The sequence below is a fragment of the Xenopus laevis genome, chromosome 4L (assembly GCF_017654675.1).
Source record: "Xenopus laevis strain J_2021 chromosome 4L, Xenopus_laevis_v10.1, whole genome shotgun sequence".
NCBI lineage: Eukaryota > Metazoa > Chordata > Amphibia > Anura > Pipidae > Xenopus > Xenopus laevis.
Genome location: NC_054377.1, coordinates 96,097,250 through 96,112,993, shown reverse-complemented (window position 1 = coordinate 96,112,993; position 15,744 = coordinate 96,097,250). Strand labels below are relative to the sequence as shown.

The 15,744-nt window shown below is 38.3% G+C and overlaps 1 protein-coding gene across 5 annotated transcripts in view; it reads left to right on the top strand.

Annotated features, from left to right (window-relative positions):
• cacna1e.L (calcium channel, voltage-dependent, R type, alpha 1E subunit L homeolog) overlaps window positions 1-15,744 on the top strand; it is a 393,059-nt gene that overhangs the window by 346,279 nt on the left and 31,036 nt on the right. For 4 of the 5 annotated variants that reach the window (XM_041590513.1, XM_041590512.1, XM_041590514.1 and 1 more), the window contains exons 21-34: window positions 518-1,099; window positions 1,926-2,188; window positions 2,483-2,654; window positions 7,063-7,192; window positions 7,410-7,469; window positions 7,828-7,934; window positions 8,078-8,089; window positions 8,472-8,568; window positions 11,037-11,197; window positions 11,584-11,721; window positions 11,804-12,005; window positions 14,387-14,551; window positions 14,886-14,996; window positions 15,166-15,249. In XM_041590513.1, coding sequence (XP_041446447.1) covers window positions 518-1,099; window positions 1,926-2,188; window positions 2,483-2,654; window positions 7,063-7,192; window positions 7,410-7,469; window positions 7,828-7,934; window positions 8,078-8,089; window positions 8,472-8,568; window positions 11,037-11,197; window positions 11,584-11,721; window positions 11,804-12,005; window positions 14,387-14,551; window positions 14,886-14,996; window positions 15,166-15,249 — 2,284 coding nt within the window. The remainder of the gene's footprint in view (window positions 1-517; window positions 1,100-1,925; window positions 2,189-2,482; window positions 2,655-7,062; window positions 7,193-7,409; window positions 7,470-7,827; window positions 7,935-8,077; window positions 8,090-8,471; window positions 8,569-11,036; window positions 11,198-11,583; window positions 11,722-11,803; window positions 12,006-14,386; window positions 14,552-14,885; window positions 14,997-15,165; window positions 15,250-15,744) is intronic. The other variant, XM_041590515.1, reaches the window with a different exon arrangement.

Sequence of the window (15,744 nt, the reverse complement as noted above, 5' to 3'; positions counted from 1 at the left end):
TGAAAACAAAAGCAAAGATCTGATTGGTTGCTTTGGGCGATATCACCAGTAATGCTTGTCTCCAATGTTAATAAATACGCCCCATAGTGTCTGGTGTGTTTCTTTTAGTCCAGTCCATCAAAAGCATACTAAAGTCTTTTAAAGATCAGAATAAAAGTCATTTGGGCATTTTACCTGTTGCCACAAGGCTGATGTAAGTAGCAAAGTGGTAATCTATCTTAAACCTATTTTATAGCTTATTCAACTTTACTTGTCTTTTCCCAAACACTCCTCTTTCATTATGCATCCACAGATTAGTCTGATGAAGAATTAGGATTCTAAATTGGGCCCAATACTTGTAATATGCTCTGAGATGTCAGTATAAGAGAGGGTTTAATGAGGAAATTAGATATGGGCTGCTTTGCTAGTGTGATCTTTATTGCCATATACCGAAATGCACATGCAGCAATCCAGTTAATTGAGTAAACTTCAGTTGGTCAATGGCATTCAATTATTTGTTTTATCTATGTTTTTCTAGGAAGGATCGCAGAAAACGGAACACATTGTCTATATGGGAACAGCGCACAAGTCAGCTAAGGAGGCACATACAGATGTCTAGTCAAGAAGCTATTCAGAGTGAAGAACTGACAGCTCTAAATCCACACTCCAGTATCTATCGCAAGTCAAAGGAAGCTGATGAACAAAAAACAGAAAAAGAAGAAGGGGATCAAGATGTAAAACTGGTTATAACCCCAGTGGAAGGACCACCAGAAGGAGAAGGAAGCCCTTCTAATAGAAATCTCAGGGAACACTGGCGGCAGAAATCCAGGCATGGAAATGCTGAAAACACTGAGCCAAATGGAACAACTCCAGAGGAAGCACTGCGCCGTAGACAAAGTCAGAGACGCAGCCGTCATAAAAGAGTTAGAACTGAAGGTCGTGAGCAGTGTAGCAATCCAAACAGCACCTCAGCAAGCAGAGAAGGTGGTCTTGATAAAGTGACCGTAGAGGATGGAAGAACAATTCCAGAAGAGAAGAGCAATGAAGAAGCCAAAGAAGTCAGAGGGGTGGATGATGAGCCTCTTAAGATTTGCATATCCTCAAGAAATCCTCAAGACAGGTAAGATTTCAAGGTTCTGTTTATTTTCTGTTTAATATCCTCTTGTATTCCTATAATAATTTAGAATTGATTTAAACACAGTATGGGTTGCAAATTTAGTGACATGACCATAGTTACTGTAAATCATTACTGATTTTATATTTTATATTAACCTTCAGCATGACCGGATTCTTCAGGTTGTAGTTCGGCAAGAGCTTGAGGGACATTGGCAGTACTATTATTTTTTAAATACTTTGATTTTTTTATTATTTTGGTTTAATTTACTAAATTGACTTTTTTGTTACCTATCAGCCTGCTTAGCTGCATAGGTATGCTAATTCCCACAAAGAGGAGCAGATTTATCAGTTTGAGACAACTCTTTTAGCTCAATATTTTCTTTCACCCACATATCAAGATGTTTCTGTGATTTATCAGTTTTCTAGTCTTTTCTTACCTAAGTGTTTTAGGAGCTCAGCAATGACAAATTTATTTTAGTAAATAATTCTATTGCAGTGGATTTACCAATTCAGTCTATTCTTTTGAAGCCTATCAGAACCTTCATAAGAAAACTAATGTGAAACTTAGTAAATATGTGATCATAAAAAAAGAGAGAGAGAGAGAGAACAATTAGTACATTTGCATACTGTCATCCTGTTAATCCATCTTGAGCCATGTTGGCTCAACTAACGGCTCAAGAAACTAATTGTAGCAAAGCAGACTCTCCATATTGACATATATCCCTAGCTTTATTTTTCATATCTTTAAAACTTAAAGTTTTCTCCTTTAGCTTATTTCTCAACATTAAATCTCTTTTTTTACATGTCCTACCGTTGTTTTGGCTTGGAAGAAATAACAAGACTTTGGGTTGTGAGGGTATTGCCTTGAATGATACTCCCCTGAAGGATGTGAACAACCATGAGAAGGACAGTAGCCCTCCTGATTTGGATTGCAGTGAGCAGGCTCTGCTGGGCAGCATTCGGAGCCAGGAAAGCCCTAATCCAACCAGCTGCAGTTTGCCAGATGTGTCCAGCAGCACCGAGCGCGTCACTGAGAGCACAGTCATTACCTTACCAGATACTGGAGTGCCTGCCGACTGCACCGTGGTACAGAGTGAGGACTCGTCTCACTCTCTGTATATCTCTGTTTTCTGTTGAGTTTCACCCCATATCTAAACAAACATCCCATAGGGATATCAAAACTTCTGCCCTTCACCATTTGTTTAACTGCAATTGCTAGAATGCCCCAGCTGCTTTAAGTGCGGGGAAAAGAATGGAATTGCAGTTTTACAATATCTAAAGGGACACAGTTCTGCCAAAATGTTTCTCCATTACATGCCAAATGACCCTAAAATTCTCACAATAGAAATTGCTGCTTTTTGACGCTCTGACATATGACTTTTTACAGTGAGTGAAGGAAGGGATGGAGAAGTCAACTTTAGATCTTCACAGCAAGAAAAAATAGAGGAGGACACTGAGGATGGAGAAGAAAGAACTATAAAACGAAAAGAGAAATTGTTGGAGTCCCCCAAAGCCATTGTACCGTACAGTTCAATGCTCATCTTCAGCTCCACCAATCCGTACGTCTGTATGTCTGAATCTTGTAAGAGTTGCTGTTTACCTGTCTTTTCTGTACAGTATCTATTTGACACGTGTTCTCCCTAAATTATAATTATTGTCTAACTATACAAATACGTTTCAAGCTGAAACAGGGCATGGGCACTTTTTTGGCACTAGTCCTTATCAATTTGCCTTTGGGAAAGGCAAATAAGACTTGCATTCAGGTAAACAGTTTGAGGGACACCAATGTGAAATAAAAGCTAAGACAAATACAAATAGAGTATAATATTTTACCAAATGCCTAAACATAAAGGGGAACTTTCATGAATACATTTTTGTGAGACCCTTAAGGAGTTATTTACAAACATTGCCACCAAAATTGACACAAATTTACTTGTATTAAATGCTGTTGACATAAGAACTTATATTTTTACATACTTGTATTTTTACATTTAGCAGATTATGTTCTAAATAGGCCAAAATGATTACCTTAATTTTCCATCCAAAAGTATTCTGTTTTAGGGCAATTATGGAATGCTCTAAAACGGTCTAGAGGCAATTTGCAAATTCTAGGAAAATGAAAAGTATTTTGTTTTAGGGCAATTATGGAATGCTTTAGAGGCAATTTGCAAATTCTAGGAAAATGAATTCTGCAAACTATTGGCAGAACATACAATTAATTTTGCTATAATCCATTTATTCATACCACATTTATTCATTTTTTACAGCCTAAAAAAAAGTACAGTGAGGTTTATCTGTTTTCATAAAATGTAATTACTATGCATATTTGGCAGTTGAAGTGTTTTTTCCTAGCAGTCTGTGCAATTTCAGACACATCATTGCAGATAATAACACAGTAGAAGGTTAAGCAATGGCTAATGTTGTGAGCATCTGAATAGGTATTTCAGTAGTTAAAGGGATACTGTCATGGGAAAAAAAAAAAAATTCAAATCAAATCAGTTAATAGTGCTGCTCCAGCAGAATTCTGCACTGAAATCCATTTCTCAAAAGAGCAAACAGATTTTTTTTTATTCAATTTTGAAATCTGACACGGGGCTAGACATATTGTCAATTTCCCAGCTGCCCCAAGTCATGTGACTTGTGCTCTGATAAACTTCAATCACTCTTTACTGCTGTACTGCAAGTTGGAGTGATATCACCCCCTCCCTTTTCTCCCCCCAGCAGCCAAACAAAAGAACAATGGGAAGGTAACCAGATAACAGCTCCCTAACACAAGATAACAGCTCCCTGGTAGATCTAAGAAGAACACTCAATAGTAAAAACCCATGTCCCACTGAGACACATTCAGTTACATTGAGAAGGAAAAACAGCAGCCTGCCAGAAAGCATTTCTCTCCTGAAGTGCAGGCACAAGTCACATGACCTGGGGAAGCTGGGAAATTGACAAAATGTCTAGCCCCATGTCAGATTTCAAAATTGAATTAAAAAAAATCTGTTTGCTCTTTTGAGAAATGGATTTCAGTGCAGAATTCTCCTGGAGCAGCACTATTAACTGGTTCATTTTGAAAAAAAAATTTTTCCCCATGACAGTATCCCTTTAATGTTTATAGCGTGTAGCTACCATAACATTGAAAGGGTCCTGACAGACTTGTATGTTATGCCTGATCAAGAGCAAGTGCAAAGTAAATGGCCCTGGTAATGTCATGCACATTCTGGGGGCAAATTCACTAAGCGCCGAAGCGTCGAACGCTAGCATTACTTCGCTAGCGTTTGTCATTTTCGTTACTGCGCAAATTCACTAACGAACGCTGGCGTAGATTCGCTAGTGTTACTTCGCACCCTTACGCCTGGCGAATTTTCGCTACGGACGTAACTACGCAAATTCACTAACGCGCGCAGTGTACTGAACGCTACCTTTTACGCTAGACTTCCTTCGCCACCTCAGACCAGGCGAAGCGCAATAGAGTAGATAGGGATTGCTTCAAAAAAAGTCAAAATTTTTTCTAAGTTCCAAAAAACGCTGGCGTGTTTTCTACATTATGGGTGATAGGCTGAAAAAGATTGAAAAAATTTTTGGGGCTCCCCTCCTTCCCCCCTACATTTCCTGACTCATGGCAACTTACCTATACAGTGGGCACATGTGTAGGGCAAAATAAAAATGTTATTTGATGTTTTGAAGGTTTTCTAGGCATTTGTAGTGCTGATACGTATTCCTCCATTGAAATTTGAATTGGCGCTGTATGCAAATTAACCTTCGCTAGCGTAACTTCGCTTCACTTAGCGAATCAATGCTAGCGCAACTTCGCAATCTTACGCTACCCCTGTGCGCAACTTCGGATTTTAGTGAATTTGCGGAGCGCTGGCGAAACTACGCCTGGCGAAGTGTGGCAAAGTGCGGCGAAGAGCGGCGAAGTTGCGCCTGGCGCAACTACGAATCTTAGTGAATTTGCCCCTTGGAATCATGTATATTTCCTGCACAGAAGGGCAGGTAATGTGATATCGTAGCTGCCAGAGTTGCCTTATTGTAGTAGCACCTTCAAAATCATACACCAATTTGGTAAAAAATTGTGAAAGGTGGAAGTTTAATGTAATACTCAGGCCACCCTAATGTGGTTATACATGAGGATGCATATTATATGCTGTGTTGTAATTGCATGCTTTAGTGGAATCAACTCTGTACAAAAATTTATTTATAATCCTTAGCTCTGCCTTCCATTCAGAGAGACAAGGTACTGCTTTCCTTCATTATTTATAGAGGAAGGGGAAAAGTAGCATATTACATAATCTGAGCACTAAAAGATAGTATTCACTAGTTTGAAATGGTATATCCAAGCGCATTTGTTACCTATAAATAAACAGCTTTAAAAGCACCTCTGCAGAGTAATTATCAGTAAATAAGTCATAAAGTAGTGCTTTAAAAGCCCTGCTAATCTGTAATAAGCAGTATTTTGTACAAAAAATTCACAAATTAATGCTACTCAAAAGCAAAACTGCCAAGTCACAAATCGAGCTAGCCGGTCAACTGAATAGTGTGCTTTCATTGCCAAGATATGGAAGAGATTTGCATACCCTCATCCAATTTAGGGCTGGTTCAGTTTGTCAGATGTATGAATCTCCTGCCACCTGTCCAAAACCTCATGCAGTGATCTGAATATCTGAAGGAGGGGCCAATAATTATGTGCAGATCATCTTTTCTCTGTAAATATAGGGCTGGGTTGTACTGAAGTAGTGAGGAAGCAGATGTGCAGGGAAAAGCATACAATTAGGTGGGTTGCTAGAGAACAAAAGGTAATGGAGCATACAAAGAATGTTGTATGCAGGACCGCCTTCGGAAATCATGGGACCCCATACTACTTAATTAACTTGGTCCTCCCCCTAAAGTGCTGAACCCTAAAATGAGGAGATTTAGTAAGAAACGGGATGAGGTTGTCATGCACATAGACGATGAGTGGAGCGCAGTGGAAGTTTAATACAGTATAGGGCACATTTACTTAGCTTGAGTGAAGGAATAGAAGAAAAAAAACTTTGAATTACTTCGACTATCGAATTGGCTACTTCGACCTTCGACTACGACTTTGAATCTAACGATTCGAACTAAAAATCGTTTGAAGTATAGTCGAAGTACTGTCTCTTTAAATAAAATTTCGACCAAGTACTGCACCACCTAAAACCTACCAAACATCAATGTTAGCCTATGGGGAAGGTCCCCATAGGCTTCCTAACAATTTTCTGATTGAAGGAAAATCGTTCGATCGATGGATTAAAATCCTTCGATCGAACAATTTTTCCTTCGATAGTACGATCGTAGGAAATGCGGTAAATCCTTCGACTTCGATATTCGAAGTGGAAGGATTTTACTTCGACGGTCGAATATTGAGGGTTAATTAACCCTCGATATTTGACCGTCGAAGTAAATGTGCCCCTTTGTGTCTGGCATGTCTGTGGGTATAACAATGCAAAGATATTGTATTTTACTTATTTATATGGCACCACAAATATACAATGGATAGACACAAATAGGGGGAACCGTTTTTTTTAAATTAAACAGCAAGAAATAATACTTAAGTACTAGGTGCTTCAATACGCATTTGGGATGCGGTCCCTGCCCAATCGCTTCTAATCCTTTCCTGTATTGCGGCCCTGTCTGGGACAATGCCCAGAGTCTTCTTCCTGCAGTGAAACCCTTCCTGAGAGTTTGTACTACAGTTTCCAAAAGAAGAGCCTTTAACGTTGGCAGTTCCTGCTTTCATATATTTACGAATTGTGGTCAAGAGTTTTGTCCTTGCAAGTTGTATGTGTATGTGTGGTGGTATTCTGTTTTCACCTTAATTTTAATATTTATTCATAATCTGTACTGTAAAAATATATACGGAGGAATCTGTCAGACAGGTTCTGCACACAAAAAGATAAAACTCTCTTTTGCAGTTTTGCCAGCCTTCTTATTTGTAGACCTTTGTTTGTTTTATAGCATAAGAAAAGTATGCCATTACATTGTTAATCTACGATACTTTGAGATGAGCATCCTGCTGGTAATAGCAGCGAGTAGCATTGCCTTAGCAGCGGAGGATCCTGTTCTGACCAACTCAGACCGCAACAAAGTGAGTAAAACTCCTTGTTTATACCCCTGCCTTCACAATTGGTATATATTATTTTGAAACTCCCAGCATGATCACTGCCCAGTTAAAAATATGCTGGTTTTTTTTTTTGTTTGTTTTTTTTACAGATTCCATGTCATTGTTATGACTTTACTTGCCATAATTAAGTTAGGATAATGTTTTGATTTTTAGTCTGACATCTACTGCTGTTCTTTTTCAGGTTCTTCGCTATTTTGACTATGTTTTTACAGGAGTCTTCACTTTTGAGATGATTATAAAGGTATGAATGGCACTTCCAGCAACAGGCAAGCGACCCGTCATCATATAACTGGTATCAAAAGCTAGCAAATAAGGGAGCTTCTCAAATTGGGTGTTACATTCTATTTTGTTACTAGACTCTGTCTGGCTGACTGTTTTACTCTGATGTAGTCAAGTAGCTTACAGGACTAGAGACTGAAAATACTGAGTATTCCCAAAATGAAAATAAATGCTTCCCCAGTTATAAAGTATGAAGTCACAAGAGTAAAAAAAAATGTCCTGTGACAAAAGTAATACACCCTCAGTGTTCAATATTAATATTATCTAGTCCTGGATCTGCATGTAGGCACCTGCCACTCAGACTCATATCTTTCTCACAGATGATCGACCAAGGTTTGATTTTACACGAGGGCTCCTACTTTCGTGACCTCTGGAACATCTTGGATTTTGTGGTGGTTGTGGGAGCCTTAATTGCCTTTGCCTTAGCGTAAGTTACGTTCTTGGGTGACCCAGCTAGTGTTTGGTCGTGCAATAGTCCTATTTGCCTGTGTTGTTCTTACATGTTCCTTTTCTCACTTTCTATCCTAAATCAACTACTAATTTGATGCTCATTTATGGGATCTCGGACAGCAATGTTTTGGGGTAAATATGCTCTTAAATGTGTCTCGATGTAGAACAGATAAATCAAGCCATTGTGAGTTTTTGCTTTTCATTGTGTAAAAAGATAACACATCTATCCTTCTGCTAAATACTCCTGTGTCCACTTTGTGTAAAGATGTGCCACAAGGGTAACGCAGAACAAATCCAGCGGCATTTACATCTACTATTTTATTTCATCTCATTGAGCATAACTGTACATTTTTGCCATGTATTTCCCTTCATGTCACAGTAGGGTTTCAAACTGTATCTTGGTTCTGTGTATAATGTAGATGTGTCCGGCAGTCATCCTGTTTGAGCCATATGATCCATGAAATAATATTTCTTTCTTTGCCAGTTTCTAATCTCTTTGTTGTATATATCATAGGACTAACAAAGGACGGGACATCAAAACTATTAAGTCTCTACGTGTGTTACGGGTGCTGCGTCCACTAAAGACCATCAAACGCCTGCCAAAACTGAAGGTAATATGAATTTATAAGAAAAATACATTTACGGCATTGCTTATCAGTGCTGTGCAGCTTGAGATCACCGCAGGTGTAGCTGCTTACAGGGTAAATGGCATCTCAGTATACATTGGATGAAATGGTTTGGCTTAAATTGACACACAAGACCCCTTTGATTTCAGTTTTGTGTGAAGCTGATTTCATAGTTCCCCTACTCTCCTGTAGAGAGACATGAGGTTTATAAAGACAGAAGGATAAAATGAAGCTCAAGATCAAGTCATAGTGTACATGCACAATGTGTGACCGCTATACTGGATCTGGGGGAGTACACAACAGAGCACACTGCATAGTGTCACTTTAAATTATATCAGTTTTCCACACTGGGCAGTGGCGTAACTGGATGTTACTGGACCCCACAGCAAATTAATTTTAGGGCCCCCAGCACAGTAAGAGGTTGTCCTTTTTTACCAATATATGTTGAAATTACACTTTAATTAGGGCCTCATGGAGCCCCTTATTCCTTCTGAGCCCCCCTGCAGCAGCAGGGTCTACTTCCTCTGTAGTTATGTCCCTGATACTGGGTAAGTTTCCTTAACCCAGTTTTTTTTTTAACTGGGACTGATTTAATGAATTATCATTTTTCTGTGAAATACTGATATTCTTTAGTTTGGCTAATGTATGCTACAGTGTGCATTATAGAATGTGGAGCACATGGTAAAAAAGTGGAACTTATAATAATAATGGCGATCCAGCTACAAAATCTTAGAACAAATTAAGTTAGGTTGGAAGGAACACCATGTTTTACCCATAATCCTCTTCATTTGGAGAGAAAGTGCCCCTGGGATAATGTGTACTCCAGATAGGTACTTTTCTCATGGTCAGGAGCAAGCAAGATGCATGCAGCCCAATTTGGCATAAATTCCATGCCTCCAATGATGTCACAGTCTCAAAGTGATAACCAGGCACAAGAAAATTAAGAAGCAAAAAATATGATACATGATTCCCCTCTGTAAATGATGTGTTTTGTAAATCAAACAAATACAATATTTAAAAAGCAGTTTGGCTCCTCTAGGGAAATGGACACCGTAGGCTACTGCATAGTTTGCCTTTGCCTAAAGCCGCCTGTGTGATAAAATGCTGGCAGATATTTGTATAAAGCAGCATGGGTTTGTAGTAAAGATGGGCAAGTTAATCATTAATGTAAAGTTACAAAATTCAAACATTTAGGCAACTTGTGAATTTAATATGTCTATTCATGATTTAAAGAAACCCAGTGCTGAAGTTTGCACATTTCAGCCTTTCTGATGTTGTTACCCTGGTTGTCAGACAGTCTTGCACGCTTTATGGCCAGATATGAATATGACTGATCTGCACCCAGTGAACATACATCAAAACACTTTCTTATACTTGACTCCAGTTTTCCATCACCTCACAATTAGGTGTTAATTACATTAACTTCTACGGAGGACCCTGGCTAAGGGAGGCTGATCAATGTCTATGCAGGAATGATTTAAAACATACATGATAGATTGATAACAATTTTTTTTACTCAATGCTAGAATGTATAAGTGTCCTGATTTTTCAGTTTTTGTATATACCATGCCTGAAGCAAGGGCCTATGTAGCCCCCTGAAAGCCTGTGTTTTATCATCTACTAAGTTAAAAAATAAAAGGTACCACCTACTTTAGATTTTCTAGTTTTAACCTTGCAAGACAATACACTGTTAAAAGCTGCAGGTAGGAATCTATTATACGAAAAGCTTGGGTCCTGAGGTTTTCCAAATGAGTGATCTTTCTGAAATCTGGAGCATTATGTTTAAAGACTACTAAAAACATTTTTACATAAAAAAGAAAAGTTTTCCCATCATCTACATGGATTTATGCAGCTTAAATACAATTTCATACAGGGTACAGTTTTTAATACCTAAGGAAAGGAAATCATTAAACATTAAGAATTGTTTGCATATATTTTCTCCTCTAACTCCTCTTCTCTTCTCTAACTCAACCAAAGTTTGCCTCAATACCTCAGGTGTATCTCTTACATTTTGCCTTTAAGTACACTGTTGTGAGACTAATGTGCCACATTCACATGTGTTTTCCACATTCAAATGTCCCAGGGCAAATTCTCAGTAGAATTTATAAAAGGAATAAATGGTGTATGTTGGATATTTGAGTCGATTACATACATAATTAGATGCAAAAGTGGCTGCTCTATCTTTATAGTGATAGTTTGCTAACCTGAAAAGAAATTTCACATGGTTAATCGATGTTACTGTTTAACAAAGTTAATACGTCAAAATGTTCGTACTTTCTAGTAAATTTGATTTGAATTTTCATTTTTTTAACTTTAGATTACCCACGTCATTTGCCTGAAAACCTCTTCCATTGAAACCGTGCATGAAACACAATTTGCAACAGTGTGTTTATTAGAGAAGACATTGAAACCAGTATTTCTTGTGAATATAAAACCTCTTTTTCTTTCCCCAGGCAGTCTTTGATTGTGTGGTTAACTCTTTAAAGAACGTCTTTAATATTCTGATCGTATACAAACTCTTCATGTTCATATTTGCTGTCATTGCTGTGCAGCTGTTTAAGGGCAAGTTCTTCTACTGTACAGACAGCTCAAAGGAAACAGAGAAAGAGTGCATGTAAGTTTGGACACTACAAAATCCCTTTTGGTTATGTTGTGAAAAGCATAATTTTGTGTACTAGAACTTGTGGGTTTGTGATGGTATGTTTAACCCAATTATGCTGGGTTTTTTTTGTTTGCTCTCCCTAGAGGGAGTACAGTACAATAAAAATTAGATACCATCACCGGTAAAGGTGCAAACCTATGAGGCATTCCCCTTTATTAAAAGTTTATTGGAAACTGTTAAGATTGAACATTTTGGGACAAAAACATTTGATTTCATGTGTGTCCTATATACAACATTATCCTTTATTTTTGTCTCCAATTTTGAAACCTACTTCCTTGTCAAATTATTTGGTGTTGACACCAGCAGTAAGAGTCTGTTATTTTTCTTGTACTCTTTAGAGGGAGCTACATAGATCATGAAAAGAACAAGATGGAGGTGAAGCGAAGGGAATGGAAAAGACACGATTTCCATTATGACAACATTATATGGGCTCTTCTTACCCTCTTTACTGTATCAACAGGAGAGGGTTGGCCTCAGTACGTATGCTTTCAGTATCTGAGAGTAAAATAACATTGGCTAATGCCACTGTAAATCTGAAATATTTTTTCCTGCATCAAGGGTTCTGCAGCACTCCGTTGATATAACAGAAGAAGATAGGGGTCCAAGTCGAAGCAACCGCATGGAGATGTCCATTTTCTATGTTGTCTACTTTGTGGTCTTCCCCTTCTTCTTTGTAAATATATTTGTGGCTCTGATTATCATCACATTCCAGGAGCAAGGAGACAAGATGATGGAGGAGTGTTCCCTAGAGAAGAATGAGGTGATTATTTTTAACTTTCTGATCTTTCTAACAAAACAACTCATGCTCCGCTCTAACACAAATAGTGATGGGCGAATTTATTCGACAGGCGCGAAGTCACGGCGAATTTGCGCAATTCGCTGCCGGCAAATAAATTCGCAAAACCGGTGCGAAAAAAAACGGACGCCGGCGTCAAAAACGAGACGCTGGCTCCATTTCACTAATTTTTCGACACTTCACAAATTTCGCTGGAAATTCGCAAATTTTACGGGGAAGCGAAATGCCCCAAATTCGCCCATCACTAAACAGAAAGCTTAGGTAGCACTATGCCAATAAAGCTGTGAAAGTGGAATGCACAAAGCATTGTGAATACTTGTAGTGTGTGACAGAATCTCTTATGCTTTTCAAGGTTGTGTAATTCCTTTACTGATGTAGTTAGAGCCATAAAGCAGATAGGCTGAAGAGGCTGAAGAGTGTACATAGCTCCATATTCTAAAGTCTACAAAAAAATCTATTGAATTAAAGGAGAAGGAAAGGCAAAAATCATAACCTATCTCCCTCTAATGTACTCCTCAAGATCTCCTCAATCGCTATAGTTGTAACTCACCAATGCCTAGCCTATTGCATAAAATCTGTGTTCCTGTTCTGCTCACATCTGCAGTCACGCAGCCTCCATCTTTGTAAAGTAACTACGCTTCCTCTGCCTCTTGCGCATGCGCCAAAAAAAAAACCTTGACCCCCATAGCGCGTCACTAATGATGTAGCGCACATTACTAAGCAGCTCATTACTTGCAGCACAAGCATCATGTGCCTGCAAAAAAGTATGCTGCTAAAGTATTTATTTATAAAGTCTTGTCCCCTCGCTGCGCACCACAAGTGCTAGATGCTGCCTGTTTGCTGTTCCCAGTATAATCAAAAACATAATGCTCATGCGTCTCCTTAGCACCGAGAAGATTTTATTCTGATTCTGGCTGGGGGGCGTTTTCATAGGGGCCAATGATGACGCGCGCATTGCCAGATTTGCATGCGCGTCATCATCATAGGGAGAAAGGCAGCGCCCCTAAGACATGCGCAATAGACTCATGGCTGCCTCAGGCAGCAGGGAGGAAGATGCCTGCATAATGTGTGACGTCACCAGAGTGACACGCTGTAGTCTGCGCAGAGCGGTCTTGCTTTTAAATGACACCAGGAACTTTCAAAACGTTCAGTAAGTTGTTAGTCCACCAGACTTTTGATAGAAAGATATTTATGTTTTGCCTTTCCTTCTCCTTTAAACCCAATAGGATTGTTTTGCCTCCAATGAGGATTAATTATATCTTGGTTGGGACCGAGTACAAGGTACTGTTTTATTATTCTAACTTCAAATGCGATGCAATAGGGATCACATACCGGTCTTCAGCGATGAAACCAAACTTGGATAAAACAACTGTAGCTTTATTAATCCATTTAAAATACAATCATTGAAATGGGCAGGGGAACTGCAAAGCTTAACGCGTTTCGTGACTCATTTGTCACTTCATCAGAATCCTAGGCGCAGCCTGCTGGTAACACATATACCCTGCAGGTAACTTCATATAACCACACCATTAAAAACAAATGATTATACCTGATAAAAATGTCACAATAAATACATAAGCATCATATGATATTAATGTGATATACTGCACATTCAGCAGCAAAAAAAACTGTTTTATTATTACATAGAACAAGAAAATAATTTAAAAAATTTGGATTATTTGGATAAAATAGAGTCAATGGGGGAAATTTACTAAAGGGCGAAGTGACTAACGCTTGTGAAAATTGGCCAGCGTGATGTCATTTCGGAAATTTACCGATTTACTAACGGGTGCTGGCGTAGCTTCGCTAGCAAAGGAGATAGACTCTAGCGGTACTTTGCACCCTAAAGCCAGCCAGATTGAGATTTGATTGAACGTTACCTCTTGCGCCAGACTTGGCTTCACCAGCTCAGACCAGGCGAAGTGCAACAGAGTAGATAGGGCTTGGTCAAAAAATAGGAAATCTTTTCTAAGTCCCACAAAACGTCTTTTACTTTTTTCAGGGTGATAGGCTTAAAAAGATCATAACATTTTTTTGGGGTACCCTCCTTCCCCCCCATATTTCCTAACATATGGCACATAAACTATATTGTGGGCTCATGTGTAGGGCAATATAACAACTCTATTTTATTATGTATAATGTAGCTGCTGCAACATATATGTCCATTGCATTTTAACTACACGCCTTTTGCAAATTAGTCATCGCTACGTAACCCATAGCATACCTGTAATCATTTTTACCCAGAATTTTTACGGTAAACTGTTTGTTTGCACAATTATCATTATAATGTCTATTTGGTATATCACACATATCTAATAGCATTTACTTCACTTAACTTTACCTAGAGAGCCTGCATAGACTTTGCAATCAGTGCCAAGCCGCTTACAAGATACATGCCACAGAACAGACACACATTCCAGTACCGGGTCTGGCACTTTGTGGTCTCCCCTTCATTTGAATATACCATTATGGCTATGATTGCACTAAACACAGTGGTACTTATGATGAAGGTAAGATAAGAATATCCATTAAAATGTAATAATACAAAACAAAAATCACAAAAAAATGTATTTTGTCTCAACTATGTTTGTGAAAAGCAGAGAATTATGAACAGATTTAGACAATTAAGACAGTGCTCTGATACCGAGCACTACAATCTTATTGCATGACCCAACTAAAGTGATGTTGGTATAGTGAATCTCTTTTGTCTCCTTTATTGGATAAAAAAGTGGTGTGTGGACTATATACTAAATTGTTACAAGTGTTAATCTGTATAGTCAGAGTGTATAAAATGACATTGTCTTTTCTATATCTTGAAAACGTCTTTTCTATTATTGTTTTCAGTATTATTCCGCGCCATACACATATGAGCTTGCATTAAAGTATCTGAACATTGCATTCACAATGCTCTTTTCTCTGGAGTGCATCCTCAAAATCATTGCATTTGGGTTTTTGGTGAGTATTTGATGCTAATTAACAATGTATTTTGGTAGTGATGGTGGATGGGTAGAAGTCTGTGTAGTCTCTGCCCTTGGATTAGATAAATGAAGCTGCTCAAGGACAGTTAAACATAATTTGGCATTATTCTGTTATGAGCTAAAAGCCTCTGCTCTGTTTCTCACAGAATTACTTTCGGGATACGTGGAACATTTTTGACTTCATTACTGTAATTGGTAGCATCACGGAAATCATTTTAACAGACACTAAGGTGAGATGTCTGGATGATGTTGTTTTTCTGGGTGTTACATGCCATTAGCATCATGTTGGCTTTATTAGTATCTGTTCAGGCTCACATGATATTCCTTTCTTCTTCTGTCCAGTAATTATATAAAATGTACAGACTTCATAGGCAAGCTGCATCTTCTACATTAAAATGGGACTTTTACATTAACTTTTGGTATGTCATAGATATACCTATCCAGCACACAGCTAAATATGTATAATTGTTAGGGTCACTGACCCCAGCATCCAAATAATCAACTGTGGGAGTTCAATTTAAATGTTAATCTTATTTTAATAGCTAATCTTTCTTTTCACTTGACTTGACGTGACTTTCTTGACAGTTAAAATTCCAAGCCTGAGAGTTGCAGAATAAATGTAAATATTTCAAAAACCATTTAAAAATCAGACTGATTGCTAATAGTCATAGTATATCATACTAAAAGTAATTTTAATGGTGAACTGCCCCTTAAGGGCTTTAGCA